Raw genomic sequence first — 18,547 nt, 5'->3', positions numbered from 1 at the left:
GCCTAATCTACCTTGCTGTCATCACCCACAAAACTTTCCAGACCAGATGAGTAAGACAACATCATGAATTACACACATTAACGGGAAGAACGTGTGTATGGTAAAAATCAGCCTTAGTTAATAACCACATTAATGTATGTGATTATTAAGAATCAAGGCCAGAAATTGTGGGAGAAAATCCTTGATCAATAATAACTGCCATACTAGGCTGTATGCAGTTATTAAGATTTAGGGTTTCATGCAATTCTCCCCCCTCCAAGTTATATCTTGGGTTTGCCTTGTCCCCCCAGTGTGGCCCCGTTTCCAGGTAAGGGACAGTGCTAACAAGTGGTGAGCGAGGACACACTTTATCTCTTGAACAGCTGAAAAAAAATTGGGGTAAGTCAATTGAGCTAAGGGTACATCTCATATCTCATATCCAGGAGTTTCGGCAGGATTTACTGCTGCACCTTTTTCTTTGCAAAGGCAATTACAGGACAACAAATTTACATTTTTAAAAATTTATTTTGCAACAACTTTGGTCTGCCACAAAATTCTCAATTTCTTTCCCAAGCACATATTCTTGTACCCACACCCCTGCCCAGATGGAAGTCTTTAGTCCTGCAGTGTGTAGCTACACCAGCTCTTTTCACAGTATAATTATATCTCAAACCTCCACTTACAGAATAAAAATACAGGACTGGATTGCACTCTGTTTGTGCACAGAAATTTATGCATCTATAACCCTTTTCTCTCCCTCTCTTCTTCTCCCTCACTTTTTTTTTTTCCAGAACAATTACCAAGGGAGCTTCAAGAGTTTCAACCCCCTCCTCGCATACCACTAATGCTAACACAGTAATTTATAAGATATTTAACACACCATGCATTACCACTTGTGCTGACATCATCTATAGAAACAGATGAGGGAGGGTGTTTCTATTGTGACAGATGCCAGCTGCATTGAGTTAATGCTAGAGGAGCTGGGAACTAATGCAAACAGGGCTACTCCCAGGTGAGAACTGTAGTCCCAACATGCCAGAGGGGTCCTGAGGGAGCCTGGGCTAGCAGAGTCAACAAGATAAAGAATGAATAGTCTTGGTTGTAGGAGAAACATATCTGACACTAAGCAACAGGTAACATGTCCTTGATGGAGGGGAAGGGTGAGTAAAAGGGAACCAGGGAGATGAAAAGATAAAGAATCAGGCATTTCCTTTTGCCAGGGGACCAATTTGGACAACAGTCTCACACGTTCATCTACCAAGAGTTTTTAGTTCAAACCTGTGCTTGGGTGTAAGCAAGCTTTAACAATCTAAAATCTAGTTCCAGTTTTGGAACTGCATGGATTTACATTTAAAGTGATTTAATGTGTACAAATGCAATAATTGGTATTTACTACAGCAATATTATGACATCCATTTGGTTTCAAAATTCTTGAAGAATTATTCTCAGTCTTTTTCTCACTTTTGATTAGGGCTCCATCCAAGTAAACAATATAGTATATTCATTTCCAAAATGCACTGTTCGGATTTTGCTTGTGAGCACCACAATTACTCTAATCACGCCGGCAGCTTGCAATACACCATTGATGCTCAAGCATTTTCAGAGGGATGATCCAATTTTCTGTCATTACATGATTCTTATCTTTTCAAGGGCAATACCACAAAGCATGCACAGAGCAAGATTAAAACTTTCAAGTACTCTTTACAGACAACTGCCTAAGCTAGCCTTTAAAATAACTATCTTAGCATGAATATGAGTTGTATGGCTTTGACACATAAACAACCATGCTAATATTTTAAAAGGTTTTAAATCTATTTAAAAAGATCTCACATCAGTGTTTTCTTTGCTTTCATTCATTACCAGTGCTCTGCAATCCTGCCTGTGCCAGACTAATGGCAGAGGCGTTCTGGTGGACTCCAGGTGTAGATGTAATTGAGGGTGTTTCAGCACAAGGGAACAGGAGATTCTTGGGTGAGTTCTTCAATTTTATCTATTAAGTGAGAGGATAGAAGAAAAGCACCACAGTGCTGTCTGAGACCAGCCTATGCTGACCCTAAATAACTCTCCAGGATTTTAGAAGGAGAATGGACAAATAGCAGTTCCCATGATAGGATATCCTGGGAGATGAGCTACCTCAAATGATGAGATTTGGGTTGAGCCCACTGGGTACCACCCTCCACACTGCTCACTGAGAAATCTCCTAAAAGAGAACTTGCCTAATCTGTGCTGAGGATTTGTGGTATGTTCCCCCTGAGCTTCACACACATACCTTGGGACACTCAGGCAGGAAGCTGGGAGCACAGAGCTCAAGGCTCCTACAGAGTGACTGCTTTGACACTATTTTCCAAGCCATAATCTAACACATTGAAAATCTCTTTCTTTAGTTGCTCATGGCATTATTTGGGCAGTAATGAAGGCTATGGAGCTTTAATTGCTCTCTGGATCATCCCCCAACACGAATGAAAACTGTTACAGGGTGCTCCTTTTTCTTAGACTGCTTCACCAAAGTCAAGACAAAAATTATCTGGGAATTGCAGAGCTCGCATTAAATAAAATTAATTTTTAGATCTACATCTGGTCCACAGAAATTGGTTGACTGGCATTGAAATTGATTAATCTTCTCTTTTGGACAAAACTCTTTGCTGAGACACATAATGTCACATTGTGAGTTCTGTGGTTTGTATGTTATTCAGACCATACCCCATTGTTGACAGCTATTTTGTAAAGCAAGATACTTGCTCAAACTCTCAGTGGGAGTTGAGACAAATTTTCAAGGTTTATACAAAAAAACCCTCAAAATACACATGCCAGAAATTCACTAGTGTCTCATTCAGAAAACATCTAATTAACTGTATCACTCTTTAAAGTTTTATGTAATGCACAGAAACAAACAATACATATCCATGCCAAGATTACTTTAAATTTAAATGAGATCTAATTTGAACTGAATACACACTCAGAATCATAAATAGCAGCCATCCATGACGGTGCAGAAAAGCTAGGCATTTGTGGGATGCCTAGTGGGATGTTAACTGGTAGATTTGGTACTTTAGGGAGATTCACATTTGGTAGATTCACATTGGGCAGATTACTTGTTAAACTCCTGTGGAAGAAACAGACAGAAAGAAAAAATACCATAACAGTGACAATGCCGATGTAGCAGAAGCACATGACACTCAGAAACAAATCTGCAAAGTTCACAGCATGAGGACAGTTAAAAAACTAAAGCAAAACATTTCAGAAAGAAGCATGGGTATGAAAGTTTATGTACTGTGTTTTCAGTCTGCTATAAAATTCAAATTCCTTTTGAAAAAAAGCAAACCAGAATGAAGAGAAGAATTGCAAAGGGAAAAATTGACAGAGAATTTAAACACCTGCGAAAATAACTGCACCTTCAAGTCCTGATACCATTTCAAAGTGCAGAGAGCAGCTTTTCTTCCAAAACATCTCTCTTTTAAGGAAGAGTCTCAGTTCTTACACACATAGGCTCAATGGAAGTACTAAATTATGAGATCTGCTAAGGGACTGGAATTTGAAATAATAAAGAGAGAGTCTATAATTCCAGCCATAAGAGTTTTTCTTGCCACCAAGCTCAATGAAGTTAAAATTTTGCTGCAAAACCTCTCTTAGACCCTCCACAAATAAAGATGGGCTAATCTGGAGTGATGGAACAGTGAACTTCTTCCTCTGCGAAGACCGTGCCCTGATCCTCCCTTGCATTCCTGGGTGCAAAACAAAGGATTGTCCAGCCCCACTATTTGTGCACTGTGAATAATGAATCCAGGACTGGTTTCATGGCTGGAAATGGGCCATGAGGTGATTAAGATATTCAAAGGTTAATATGAAGCATGTGTACTTGGGCAACATGACTTCAATCAGATTTTCAGATGTGCAGCTGCTATGCAAATAGAGATCTTTAAAAAGTGGACAGCTGTATTGATTTAATGCAAGATTCTCTCCTGGAGCAAGGTGCACTGCATGCCCAAAGTTTGGAATGCACCCTGACATATTTCATTGTACTAGGTCTCCAGATGTTGTAATTGGTCTAATTCTGTTTTAATGAGTATCTCATCACAGTTATATTCTACATGCAAAATGAAAACATCAGGAGATCTGGGAATCAGCAAACCACAGAACTCAGTTACCTAATTCACATATTACCTGGCTCTCAGAAGAGAGGCCGGTTTCAGAAAAATGCCTCATTTCTGCCCTCTCCCAGGAACACTGTCTGACCCCCTGGTACACAACCCACAGGTGGTTTTACAGTCCCATGTGAGGAACAAAACCAGATGTGTTTTCACCAGATTTTTACTTGGACTCAGCGAAAATGGAATTAGAAATTTAGGATTTCAGCTTCACCCTGCATTGCTGAAGCTGCTGAAAGCTTTTCTGTTGATGCACACAGGCACTGCTTCAGCATCCAAACTTGCCTGCTCTGACACTGCATCAGGATATGGCACCTTTGGAGGTCTTGCCCATTTCCCTGGATTAAATGAGTTACTTTACAGACACCATTATCTGGCTTCCTGTGAAACTATCAAATTATACACCATGTCTTTCAAGGCATATTAAAATCTTAGTAACTTCCCTGAGACATATTTAGCACTTCATTTCTTACTGCAAGTTTTATATATCAACCCCCAAAGCAGTGGAATTGAGCTGCCTGAATAAATGTTTCCTAACGCATCAGACGATGTGAACCACATCTCTGCAAGAGCTCAGCTTGTCATTGCTGGTGAATGTTAGGGAACAGACTTCATTCTTTGTGAATAAAATCCCTTGTTGGGGAGGAAAATCACAACTCAAAGTTTTTTCTAGTGAAAAAACCCTCACGACTACGCTCTGATTTCTAATTATTTCTATGATTCTTAGTAGATTTAACTTCCTGCTATCTGTATGTTCTCTTTTTCAGGCAAAGAGGAGAATTCACTACTGTCACAAAGCTGTCCATTGTTTCCATTCATACTGTATCTGCTGCTAAGATGATATGACTGTTGAATGAGACATAGACTACATAGTGATTGAGAGAGTGTTAAATCTTCAGAAATGGCAGTGCATGTGGTTAGATACTGATATGGAATAAATAAAGAAATAGCAAGAGGTGGACAACATATAAATGTATAAGGAAAAGCAACTTAAATAACTTAGCCAGATGGTAAATACATAAATCAGAGGACCTTTGGTTTTAATATTAAAATTCAAGAAGTGACAGTGTTATATTAATAAAAACACTGTATTAATAAAATATGACTTCTAGAGTAAACAGTATACTATATTCGCACGGAAACATATTTCTTTTATACAACACATTATTTTGCTGATGCAAGAATATGTTGCAAGAATAAGTTAGTACTTTTAAAACAAAACAAAACAGCAAAATAATGGAGTATATTACGTTAACATACAGTAACTAATGTAAAAAAAATATTCTCCTGAATTGACATGCACAGTTTTTCAGGTTCAACTGATCTAATTATCTGACTAACAGTTGCAGTGAGACCTCTAAAAAATGATTAATATTACCAACAAATGTTCCATGAAGCCTGCAATTGTTCAGACCATAAAACTACAGGTCCAGGATGAGAAACTGTTTCTAGAAGCCAGCCATGCCTATTTAATATAGAGGGCTAAATATAACCTCAGCCATCAGGCAGGGAATGTGGGCATTTGCATCAACAAGATGAGGGCTGTCTGATTTAAGACGACTCAGCTTCAGGACTGGATCCTGATACGTTTGATGAGAGACACAAGCTCTGGAGCTGCACTGCTTGTTTTCCTGGTGTCTTCTGCTTCAGCCCTGTTTGTTTGTGTGAGCTGTGGAAATGCCCTCACCTGGACTGTCTGCTGGGAAGTTCTCAGTGCAAACAGCCTGGCAGTGTACCCCTGCACACCCTCCCAGTGCTCACACTGTACCGCAGCACCGGATGGAACACGTCCAGTTGCACCGCGGCTGCTCCTGTAGACCTGCCCTAGCAATGAAAGGAGGGCAGAAAAATCACAGTATTTTTACTGAGCTGTCTCCTGGGTTCGGAATAGAGCTGAACGAGACCCTTGGTCACACCTAAACGCTCAGTTCCTACAGGATGCCTGAAATGATTTAGTGATGGAAGACGCAAATGCCTGTCTCTTCCATCACTATAAACACTTGAAACCTCACTGTCGAGGCTGAGCAAACGCTCAGGAGCAAATCTTTTCACAAAAGCCTTGATGTGAAGCAAAAGCTTGATAGTGAAGTAGGCAGTCAAATCTGTGCTCTTCCTGTGACTGACACCCAGAATAGTAACAAAAATACTCACTTTCACTACAGCGGTGCTTCTTTTAAGGGGAAACATTTTTCACCATCATTCTGTAGTTGTACAACCTTATAAAATGATTAGTATAATCATATTGTTCAAGTTCTGACATTTTTATTAATGATACATTTATAAATAGCCTGCAAAGGGTTAGTGAGCAATTAATAGATGCTAAAGCCAGGACTACAGAGCAATAGAGAGAGCCCTGGGTCAATGAGTAATGTCCTAGTCAAGCCATTGAAATTGGTTGTCATTGCATGAGCTTTAGCATTTGCTCAAAAAGATCTTTCAACACAGGCACACACACAGAGACACACACGCATACGTGTCAGCTGGCTGCGAGATAAATCAGCACTCTCCGAGAGAAGCTAGCATGAAAAAAACCCATTGCAAACCCTACTTTTCCAAGACCTCTCAACTCACCAGAGAACAGACCTACTCTGCATCCTGCATACTTGGATGACTGTGCGAAGGACAAGTGTTCCACATTTCTCTGCGTGGATTCACACAAGCGCACCAGCTGCTCTAGCTATAGGGCACGGACCCCCTGCAAATTCAGCAGCTCTGCAGAGGCAGATTACAGAGCCCTCATGAGCACATAACGTCCATGCTTTCCCCCCACCATTTTTTTCAATACTTAACAGTATCTCTCTCACTGTGATTTCTATACCTAACTCTTCAGAGCATAAGGTGCAGAGTATTCAGCAATGAAAATAGAAGAAATACATGCTTGCAAACTGCCATCTGGTCAGGTTATGGAGGGCTACATATTTCAGCCTTGACTGCAAACACAAGTACAGAGAAACCCTTTCAAAAGATTCTGTGTTGTGGAATAATTTCTTGGTTAAGAGGAGATAATGAGATTTCCTTCTTGTAATGCACTGTAGAGATCCAGGACAACAACAAGCCTGGTGGAATGGCCAGCTTTGATGATCTGTCTTTGCTGGCCAACTTGAAGGTCTATCTCCAAAGTAGAGGAAAGCTGTGGAAGAATATTCTGCAGTGTTCCTGATTTCCAAAAAAGCTCTGCTGGAGAGGTGTCAATAGAAGGTCACAATTTGGTTGGGAATTGGCTGCTCCAAACAATTTGAGAATACATGGCCACAGATTCAAATGTGCTACAGTATGGATATGTGGGGTGAGGAGAGAGTAGATACAGGAGGGCAAGTCAAACAGAAAAAGTCTCTAACCTGAATTTTTCTGCAAGTTCCCTGTCGATCAGACAAAGACGAGCAGGTGGTCTGCCCAGGAGGCAAAGATGAAGATGCCTTAACATTTAGTTCTGAACAGCACATGAAAAATGTCATAAGATCCTAGGAATGACACTCCTTTTTTCCTTTGCACTGTATGTGCCACCCTCTGGCACTCACTGGTGCCTCCCTTCACCGGGCCACATCACGTTGAGCCAGCGTTTGCAACTCACACTTTTGTGTGCGAGACATAAGAACAAAATATCAACACGTGAAAAAAAAACCCATGGTGCATCTTTTCACCAGATGGACAGAAGCTTCTTGTGGAAAGCACCCACTTTCCTGCTGGAAGAAATCTTTTATATACCCAAGTCTGTAAGAGAAAGAGTCCATCCTGGGCTTTCACTTGGAGATGCAATGCTGAAAGCACACTGTAACTGGAACTCCAGAAGGGAATAACCATCACAAGAGAACTAAGAAAAGCTCTTTTATAACTATCAGAGATAACGTGGAAATGATAGATGCTGGCATACCCAGGGACAAAGCATTTTGACAGGCAAGTAGCACATCCAAGTACTTATGGACATCTATAGTTAACTCCTTGAAGTCATTAAAAAGCAAAAAGATGACAGCTTCTGATAAAAGAAAAAAAAAGCAGAATGATTTGTTTATTGAGTGCTTGACCCAGGTGGACAGGTACACGGAGTTAACTGCCTCTGTTTCATAACAGACAAGGAAATACATATTTTTTACTAAAGCAGAGCTCTGAAACTGAAGTTAATGCTAACTTCGAAGTGCAATTCTGCTTGAAGGAGTGGCTGTAAAAATGGCATTCTCCTACTCGAAAGATCTATTTCTTGTATGTTTTCTGGGTCACATCTGCTTATTTGAAACAAGATTTTTTAGGATCTTTAATCCTGTTAGCCTGCAGACCAAAGACAGCAAATGGAAAGTGAGAGAGGCTCCTGAATGCCAGCCACTTAACCCCACTCAAAACAGAGGGGATGATCAGGTGTCAAGAAAAAGCCCGAGATTTGGCAGGCAGAATCCTTACGGATGCTGAGGATGCACAAGAAAGAAAGGAAAAAACCTGGGTACTCAGACTCCAGGTTGCATATGGGAGGCTGGCTGCTGAACAAAATCTCTTTTCCTTGTAAACGGAACATATTTGGTGTGAAAAGCCCTGAAAGACCACACGTTCTTTTATACAGCAACCTCTGAGAGTGCGGTGCCATTTCACTTTCCCTAGAGAATGACAAAAAAAGCAAGGAAAAGAGTCTCTCCAGAGGTCACCTGGTCCCAGTTCCTGGTCTGAGGCACTGCCAGACTCATGTCACTTGCAAAGGGTCCATCTTTCTCTTTTAGTATCTTTATTAGAAGGAAAAGTTAGCTATTTCCCTTTGTAGGATCTGACTTGGCTTTATAGAGCAAGCATGACAGGGTTCAGCAATGCTTCAAAACCTGTGAAATAACAACAGTAATCCAAAGCACATGTCACATTTTTATCATTCACCAGCTCTTGAGTTCAATTTGGGTTTTTCTCAGGCTCCCAATTTCTTGCTGGTAAACTCCTAGCTTTCCAAATGTAAGAAATCATTATGCTTGAGTCATCTTGCCCATGTTTTACTTTGGTTTCTGCACATCTAATCCTACAGGCAGAGGAGCTGGGACTGGCAGAGCTGCCCTGGACATGGGGAGCCTGGACAAGTGCAGCCACCAGCCATGGGGCTGATGCCAGAGGCACACACTGCAGTATCCCCCCCACAGGGTGGGTGGAAAAAATGAGTGTTGAGAATAAATACAGCAATGACTCACAGGGGTTATAGGGCTGGAACTGAACACAGTGAAGCGAGATTTTTTTTGTTCTGAAAAGGAGCTATGTGAGTTCAAAAGCAGCATTGGAAAAGGCCTTTTAGAATGGGTTCCAAAAAGCCATGGCAGTTAAGAAGGTTTTCCCATTTTCATGCTTCCCTGTTCAAAGGCACACGGTTCAAACTGAGGCAGCGATGCATTTCAAAAAGCCAATACCATTTCCCTCATTAACCTGAAAATCCTGAAGAGATCAGGCCTCCTATTTATAGCATTAAACTAGAATGTTTAAAGCATTTTCTGCATGTCCAGTCTAAGGTTTGCTAATTCACCTCTATATGAATCTCCATCCATTTGCACCCAAATTCCGATTGTATCAAAGGAGGTTTCCTTACTTTACTGGCTCCCATGACTCCCGCTCAAAGCCCCTGTGAATTGACTGTGCAATTGAGGACTCCATCAGATCGACATATCTAACAACAAGTGGAGCAAACAGGTCTTGGAGGTGTTTGTGGAATTTTCCATTGCACAAATTATCTAGAATAGATAAATAAAAGTATAGTAAGACACTACTGTTACTACAACCTCTGTAACAAACCACAGCGTGGCACTTCATCAAACAACGAATTTGTCAGTGAACAGGAAAACTTCAAGAACATAACAGGAGCCAGAGTTCATGACACAGACAGCAGGAATGACTTCTTACTCCAAACAAATAAACAGACAATGAACCTTCTTTTCCATTAATGTAAAACTTACAAATACATTATCACTTCCTGTGAATAAAACCAGTGTAAGAAACACAGCACAGCAAACATTATGGGTTTAGCAGGTGGGAAAATAATTTCTTCTTTGGTTGCTCAGTACCATGATGCTGGAACTTGCCTTCTGAGGATGAGTCCCTGGCTTTTTTCACATAGTCTTAGAAAGCTAGCTGGGGTCCTGGTCTAGGACCTAGCAAAGGCAATGCCAATTTTGCCACCAGCTCCCCAGGGAGGGTTGGACTATCCAGGAAAGTGCCAAATTCAAAACATGGGTTTTGAAAGCATGGGCCCAAGTGCTTCAGAGAATTGTCTTATTTCACAAAGCACTATTCTTCTCAAGTACTTCTGCTTCCGTTTAATTTAATATTTTCCTCCCTTCAATAAAATCTTAAAGCAAGGACTGGCTTACTCCATGTCAAATAAATGCAGTACACATATATAAAACAATACACACATTCAATGACAAATATAGAGTACCTAATTCCCTGCTTATCAGGCAGCCATTACCAAGAGACTTGAGAAGATGAAGCAAAATAAAATTCAACTTCCCACCTTTGACTTCAGTGATTTAAGGGGTGTGCTTTTTCTAGTGGCAATGCAATAAAAGCTGGTGCTAAAGGAGTTTGTAAATCTGTGAATCTCCACCCATCTCAGTTCTCTGTGCAGTAAGGAGAGGCTGAAAGCATTATCAGTAACCTGAGCAGCCCACTGGAAAGGGAATGATCAGAATGCAGAATACATACAGTCACTACGGAGGGAATCGTTAATGAGCTGAAAGAGCGGGAAGCTGTCCCAGGTGTCTGGGGGCTGCACCTCTAACGCTGCATCCATATCCACCGCAAACAGTGACAGGAAGGTCTCTGCGTGCTCAACCATCAGATCTGACCACCAAGCAAAGGCCTTCAGAGTTGGCAGAAAAAGATAATAAAGATGTGTATTAGTTCTAATAAAGCGCAGGGAAAGATGTTAGGCCACATATCGTAAAAAAAAAAAAAAAAAAAAAAAAAGCGCATCTCATGGAAACTACCTTTATTGTAAAGAGAACAGTGCTTTGGGTGCTAGCCTGCATGGGCAGTGCTAATCACAGAATTAGGCACTGCAGTTCTAACACAAAGCTTTCTTGTAGAGGGTCTCTTCAGAGCTCCACTGTAAAGGCATGCAGCTGTAACGTAGCAGAGAAGGTTTCATCTGTTCAATTTACAATAAATGACTTCATTAATGATGCTAAGTATCAGGAAAAAAAAATCAACTAATTCTTATTTCTAAAGTACAGAAATTTGGGAGTTTCTTCACTGTGCTTGTAGGTTTTCTGATGTGTTTTTCAACAGCTTAAATTCTACTTGGATTCAGTACTTGCATTTGTCTTGAAAAACTAGAAGCCTGAGACATTAAAATCTGTCCTAAATCATTCACACCATGTTTTCAAGATATTTCAAACATCACCAGTAAAAGTTATTACAGCACTGTTCATTTTACATGGTTATCTAACACACTACCACCTTCATGATGCTACTGATTAGGAACCCATTACAAAGCTCTACTATCAACATGCCAAGGTAAAAAAAAAATCTATGGCAAGCCTATATTTTCACAGAGGCAGGAAAAACATATGTCTAAACTTGAAAACCAAAAAATATCAGTGAGGTAACTCATTCTCATGCACATGGGTCCTTAAAATTCGCTGTGCGGGCTCTCTGAGGTGACATTCACATCATACATGGCTCAGATGTGAATGCTGCAAATGCATGCATGCGTGTTCAGTAGTCACTTCTGGCTGGGAACATGCAGTATGAGAAGAACTGTCCACAGGACCATGTGCTGTCATTTGGAAGTGATAGGAAATTACTCAGTGACTTAAAGGAGCTAAGGAACAGCTTTGCGGCACTTGGCAAGAAAAAGAAACCTCTAGCTTAGGCACAAGAGTGGAGATGAAACGGACGACATTGGGAATGGAGGAATCAGTTTGAAGAGGAATTGCCAGTCAGGGAAGGGCATTTTTTGCATGTTTTAGGAGACATGAATAAGAAGAATGGGCTTTCACTCAGGGTTCAGTTCTGATTCACTGATGTGCACAGCACAACTCCAGCTACTGGTTCACTTCGTCACGGAGAGGGAACAGCATCTCCAAAACAGGTTACTGCCATAGTTTTTCCTGTTTTGGCTCGACTTCTCAGCTGCCAGTGATAGTGGCAGGGGGTCTTTGGAACTATTTCCACTCCTTCAATCCTTTAAAATATAAAGCAGACTGACACTGCCCTGCTATTATTCCATGAGTCGATACAAAATGGATGTGAAGGCATGGATAGACTGGGCATTGCACTCGGCATTTTCTTCCCAGAGCGCATCCAAGATGTAAACCAAATAACCAAAACAACCACATAATCCCCAAACTAATCTTAGGATTGGGCCTGCCCTGTAATAGGGGTGAAGATGTAGGCACAGCTTCAGTGTCTGCCCATGCCTGAAGCAGCAACACCAGCAGGTGAGTGTCCCAGTGGTCATGGCATGGGGACAAGGTGGCTACAGCAGAGTCCTTTGTCTGCAGACTGTCCTCAGCTTCAGGCCCATGGAGGAAGCTGCCCAGCTCTGCTGCAGCATCTCCTGCTTGGGGATGCTCAGGGGTGAAGTGGCAGTGGTGACAGTGGCCCTGGGTGTCTGCAGAGTCATCACTCTGGGAGAGCCAAACCAAGGTGAGGGAGCCTGTGTGGGGCTGACGTGTGGAGCAGTGCTCTTCAGCATTTTTCCACATTTGGTGCTGGTGTCCAGCCAGGCGCAAGTCTGGATGGCAGTGAATGCCATGCTGGGAGGCATCAAACCTCTGAGGGACCATGGAAGAACCAAAACCATCCAGAGGCAGGTGTGCTCCTGATGCCTGCTCCAACCTGCTCACAGAGGTGGCTGGGAAAGGAGTGCTGCTGAGCAGTGGACCTGTGCAGGGTCCTCTTATCTCAGCAAGGCCTGGCTGTAGTTCTCAGGAAGGCTGCAGGGGCTGTCCTTGCTCTGATGTGGTTTCTCTGGCTGTGCCTCTGCCTGCCCAGAGCCTGCCATGCTGGCACCCACCCAACACTGCCCTGGGTCTGCAGGCATGGAGCGACTGCTATGATGGCAACCAGCATTTGGGGGGAAGGGAAAAGAGGGGAGGCCAAAGAATGTCTTCTGTAACAAATTTCAATATAAACACTTCAGAGTCCTGCAATAAGAACCTGCTTTCATGAAAAAGGAAAAAAAGAGCTATTTTAAAAAAAGAAAAGCATATGATCATTGGTGGAAAAAAATTATGCCCAAATCAGTAACAGTTTTCCTTTTGCTTGAAAAGTCATATTTTAACTCCGTAATTCTCAAACTTCTGTCAGGATCCTCAACCTCCTCCCTAATTTCTGTAAGTAGGATTGGTAACACCATACTTAGAAAACCTTTTTCAAGATGGTAACATTTCATTTATTTACCATCTACTTACCTGCTTTGCTTAAATAATAATGTAAAGGGGGGAAAAGTGTGCTTTCTAGCCAAACACACCTATTATTGTATATTTTACACATGGATACACATGTATATATGTATGACCTCAAGGAGTTAAGATACATATATACATATACACATATGTATACATAGAGAGAGAAAACACAAATTTAAAAACAGGTGAATGGCATTGCCTCTGACATTGTCATCAGTCATCCAGAGGAAGGGAAAGGGAGCTAGGAGACATCTGATGGGAGAGATGATACAATGCCAGAGACCTCCTGCTCCCAGATTTCAGACATAGGCACACGGGTTCTGCTATTTCTGCCTGTGCTGTGTTGCTTTCTTCTCATGGGTAAGACAAACCCAACTGACTAGACATCATGCTCATTTTGTAATGATTTTTGAACATGCTTTGAATATTATTTTCTACATTCTCATTAGGGAGCCTGCCTGGATGTCCACATGGGGAAAAAAGGGGCATGTGTTAATTGCAAAAACTATTGCTTTTCAGTACAGTAAGGCATTTCTCCAGTAAGCAGTGCAATTTTCTGCTGAACAACCAAAGTAGACTTAAGAGTCACACCTCATGGGTCAAGCCTTCTCCAGGTGAGTGACAATATATAAAAAAAGTCACCTGGAATTATACAGGGGCAAAAATAAAGTGTAATACGTCAGCAATGCTCATTGCACAGTGACAGTAAAATGTAGCTACAACACAATAAAAATCAGTGATAAACCACCCAGCCTCTTCTCTCTTTTCCCTGGGTGCAATTCAAAGTGTGCAGAGAGCTGGCCAACTGCCTGTGCACTGCTGAAATGCCACAGCCACCCTCAGGACAGGGATTCAAAATGCACCGACAGTGTGCCGGGCTTCTGGAGAGAGATGGATTTCATCCTTCCAAGTCCCCGTTCAGAACAAGGGATGGGGATGCCTCCTATCTGTCTTGGCATTAACCTTCTGTCTCTAATCAAAACCTTGTGACACAAAAGATGCTGGAGAACAGTTCTGAGCCTTCCTCATCATGTAAGGATCTTGGCAGCATGGCTGGCTGAGTGTGACTGGTCCTGCAACTGCTTCCTCTTTTCAAAATAAGCTGTGTTTTAAAAAACAGCTCCTTCCCAGCTGGTTGTACATCCAGCCTGTGCTGGTGAGGAGTGGAATAAAACAGTTTTTGCACAAGCATAGTGCTCTCAAGCACCCCTTGCTTTAGTAAAAAGGAGGTTTATTTCACTCTTCACCTCATACATTCTCTCTCTACATATAAATACTGTATATCCAGTACAAGGCACATACAGACAAAACCAGAGGAAGACCACTACCATTCTAGGCACTCGTGTAGTACTTAGTCCATCTCCACCACAGTGTACTAGAGGTCGGGTGAATGCAAACGACAGGTAACAACAGGCTGAGGAGCGAGTCCAGGCAGGTAGGGTTGTGTTGGGATGTAACTGCAGCGCTCGTAAAATATACCCATTGCTGCATGCATGGACTGGACTGCTATGCCACATTTACCCTCCTGTGTCAGGCCACCAGCTCTGCAAGCAGCCGACCCAAAGTTGCTGTTACATTCCTCGGTCAAAGTTACGGAAGCGAGGGCAACCAGGGTAAAATCCCAGTAGGAAACATGGCACTGAGAGGGCATGCACGGAATATGACAGGAGTGACTCGTTTCATTCGGTTTAGTCACATACCTCTTTCCCCTGCCAGGATCATCCAAGATTGAATGAACAGTAGAAAAACAGGGAGGAAATTTAAATATGTAATCAGGCGTTAGTTGGGTTTTGTGGATTGCTGTGTATTATCAATAAGTAAAACTATACTGCATATTTAATACACACTGGAATGATTTTTAGGTGATTGTGAAATTATTTATCAAATGCTCTTAATGCAAAATATTGTGAGTATATCTATATCTATATATATATATATATATCAATGGGAAGGAAAAGAGAAAATAGTGAAAGAGTGCAACAATACCTACAGTCATAAACAATAACTGTTCCCTCCGAATTTTAAAATTATTAACTTTTCAATACGCATTCAAGAGCACCAGATTTACAGAGAACTCAGGGCTCAATCCTGCAAATACTTACATGGGTATGCAACATCACCTGCTCAGGGAGAAATGTCCTGACGTGCTGAGAGCAGGACTACAGCCAGCCATGCCAGCTGCCTGTGGGACCAAGTGTTTCCAGGATCAAGCCTCACGATTTTCTGGTGTATATCTGACTATGACATGGTTTCAGTGATTTTCATACACAAATCTTTCTGTTTAGGTGCTTCAAATAGTTAAGAGTGGTTGTATTAGGCCTTAGATAACCCAGACAATAAGTAACAGAGCATAGTTCATCCTAACCTCTGTGACTAGTCATTGAGCTATTACCAATAAGCCAAGGCAGAAGAGGCCAACAGGAAACCAGGTGAGTTCATCATGTACTGGAGGGGCCCAGGGAGACCCCTAGAAATGACCTGAATTCTCAGAAAGGGGCAGAAAGGAGAATGATTCTGTTTTGTTGCAGTTTTCCTTGCTCCCCTCCGGACAGCAGGAGCAGCAGCTGCAGCAGGGACCCCGCTCATGCTGGCTGGAGGCACACACATACAGCTCATGATTTGGAAATACAACCTTTCTGGAAAGTGGACAGGCTTGCTCTTGCAGGTAGTTGGTGGTGAATATTTTGGCCAGACTGGCACTGTCAGAAAGGCTGCAGACTGACATCGAGGAGAGCACAGTTAATTCATCCTTTAGCCCTCCCTCCCCTCTGAAAACACATTCCTCCTGAAGTGTACCTTGGCTTCATCATACTCGAGTGTACTTCCAGCTTTTAAAAAAGATAACCAGCACCAGCTGGGAAGACATCACACAAATATACAAAGCTCCCACCGGATCCTGTGGAAGACTTGGGCGGACACAACCTCGCCGGGGACGCTGCTCACCTCTGCATGGTGCTCTTCGTTTTGCTGTAGGACTTCAATTACCAGCTCTGCCAGACGTATTGTATCTTCTAACTTTTTAGCTGGTGTGACTAACCGGCCTACATTCTCTGTAGTACAAGAACTCAAGTTAAAAGGAAGGCAGGGTGAAAAGCTAGACGAACAGTGAGTTATTTTAGAGGTTAAAAAAAAAATCCCCATAATATTCTGCAGCTTTAAAGATCTTTTCATGCATATGTTAAATGCTTATATAATTAGTACTGAGCAAACCAGAAAGCCACATTCGTTATTATACTATGAAAATACAGTGCTCCAGCTCCAAATTTCACAATACTGTCAGAGTTGGTTTGCTTTATGGTGGCACTTTATTAGCTCAAATAAGAACATCACATTCTCTAAAGACAGCATCTGGCCACTAATGTATGAACAATATGTATCCTTCAATGTAGATGATGCTATTATAGGAATCATATCTATATCATTAAAAAATGCTTTTAAGAAGATCAATTAAAACAAATCTGTCTGCACTTGTAATAAATTGTCAGACTCGAGCAATTTAAATGTCACCTGCTTCTAAAAGCAAAACTCGCAGGTCTGTCTTGCTCCAGGATTTAACTCCACAAGGGTCAGGAGTTATGCATGCTGGAGGGAGTGAAAAGTGGTAAATCCCACACTCATGGGCAAGATTTATATGGGAAAAGAGACACAACTTTAAAACAAAAACCCCGCAAAACAAACCAAAGAGTTTAAATCCTGGAGCTTGGTGTTTACCTATTTTGAGTTCTTTTGCAGTGTTTTCTGAAAACTCTAAAAAATTATTATATTATGTTCTTCCAGGTAATTTATATTATTAATAACATATTAAAAATATGAGGTGCTAACAATACGGAACATTTAGAGCATTTCATTAGAAATAATGTAGAGGAAAAGAAAATAGCCACAATTTCCCTGAAGGACAGCTTCCAGAGAGCTGACCACAGACATGTCTCTCTGGCTCAGACCCAGCTACCTGTCCCAGCTCTCCTGAGCAGCAAGGGCAAAGAGAGGCATTTCACTACACAGCCAGTCCATACCTCTGCATCCATCGGTATTTTGGCCTCTCCATGGTATCAAAGGGCAGCTCACAGCCCAGGGGTGTGCAAACTCTCCCTGTGATGGTTGTTTGGAGCAGGAATGGAGTGGGAGACCTGCCTCCTTGGGATCCATATGCCAACAGGCCAAGTATTCACAGGGCATCTCGCTCCAGCCTTCCACACACCCTGGTTTTTTCCTAGTGTTTGGTCTTACTGGTGGGGCAGAAGCTTGAGATTGCACAAGGTGGCCCGTTCTGCTTGACTGGGTCACCCAGGGAGAAATCCCTGCCTTGCTGAAGGCTCAGGGAGCTTACAGGACTTCATTCTCCCCCTCAAAATCTTGCCAGCCCCTAGTTTTCTCTGAATACCTGTTTACAGGTTACACAGTTCCATATGTTTCAGGACAGTCCCAAATGTGGCTGGTTTTTGGAGGAGCTCAGCAAGCTGGAGTCTGGCCCTGTAGGGGTTCAGCTTGGCTGAGGGATGGTAAAGCACCATGCAAATGAACTGTACAGTTTTACTGATTTATGGCACAGATAAGGGCCTTGGGCATTTCTCCTCCAGTTTTGCTGATGTTTGTTGTATCATTGGAAACATACAAAAGAAAAAAAATCAAGGTTCCCTTTAATATAATTTACTGAGCAAATACTGAAATTGGAAAGCTCCTGGTTAACTTCTCAGTCTTGGTCCTACACTGTCCAGCACCTCAATGGCTACAAGAAGTAGAAACCACTTCCTTTTGCAAAAGAAGCCCAAAGACGGGTCCCTCAGTAAGATCTGGTTGTTTCTGCACCTCCAAAGCCAAGGAGAAGCTTTTCCATTGATCAGTGCAGCATCAGGCCCATTCTCATTTGCAACATTGATCTGCTCTCAAATATAACTAAAAGACAAAAGTGTTAATAAGAACAACTGCTCAAAGATGCTGTCTTTAAAGAAAATATTGATGCTTATATAACTTTGGCAGCCAGCAGATGTCAATCTTAATTTTTTTCCTTCTTATTTTAAATATTTCCCTGGTTAAGTTACTATACATCAGAATATTCTG

The 18,547-nt window shown here is 41.9% G+C and overlaps 1 protein-coding gene across 13 annotated transcripts in view; it reads right to left on the bottom strand.

Annotated features, from left to right (window-relative positions):
• The window catches only part of CADPS (calcium dependent secretion activator), a 204,146-nt gene that overhangs the window by 39,402 nt on the left and 146,197 nt on the right, over nucleotides 1-18,547 (bottom strand). For 8 of the 13 annotated variants that reach the window (XM_066558057.1, XM_066558058.1, XM_066558059.1 and 5 more), the window contains 4 exons: nucleotides 16,433-16,539; nucleotides 10,779-10,935; nucleotides 9,667-9,808; nucleotides 2,936-3,082 (listed from right to left, as the gene is read on the bottom strand). In XM_066558057.1, coding sequence (XP_066414154.1) covers nucleotides 2,936-3,082; nucleotides 9,667-9,808; nucleotides 10,779-10,935; nucleotides 16,433-16,539 — 553 coding nt within the window. The remainder of the gene's footprint in view (nucleotides 1-2,935; nucleotides 3,083-9,666; nucleotides 9,809-10,778; nucleotides 10,936-16,432; nucleotides 16,540-18,547) is intronic. The other 5 variants (XM_066558064.1, XM_066558065.1, XM_066558066.1 and 2 more) reach the window with 1 other exon arrangement.

This window comes from Molothrus aeneus, chromosome 12 (genome assembly GCF_037042795.1).
Source record: "Molothrus aeneus isolate 106 chromosome 12, BPBGC_Maene_1.0, whole genome shotgun sequence".
Taxonomy (NCBI): domain Eukaryota; kingdom Metazoa; phylum Chordata; class Aves; order Passeriformes; family Icteridae; genus Molothrus; species Molothrus aeneus.
This window is presented reverse-complemented; position numbering and strand designations above follow the sequence as displayed.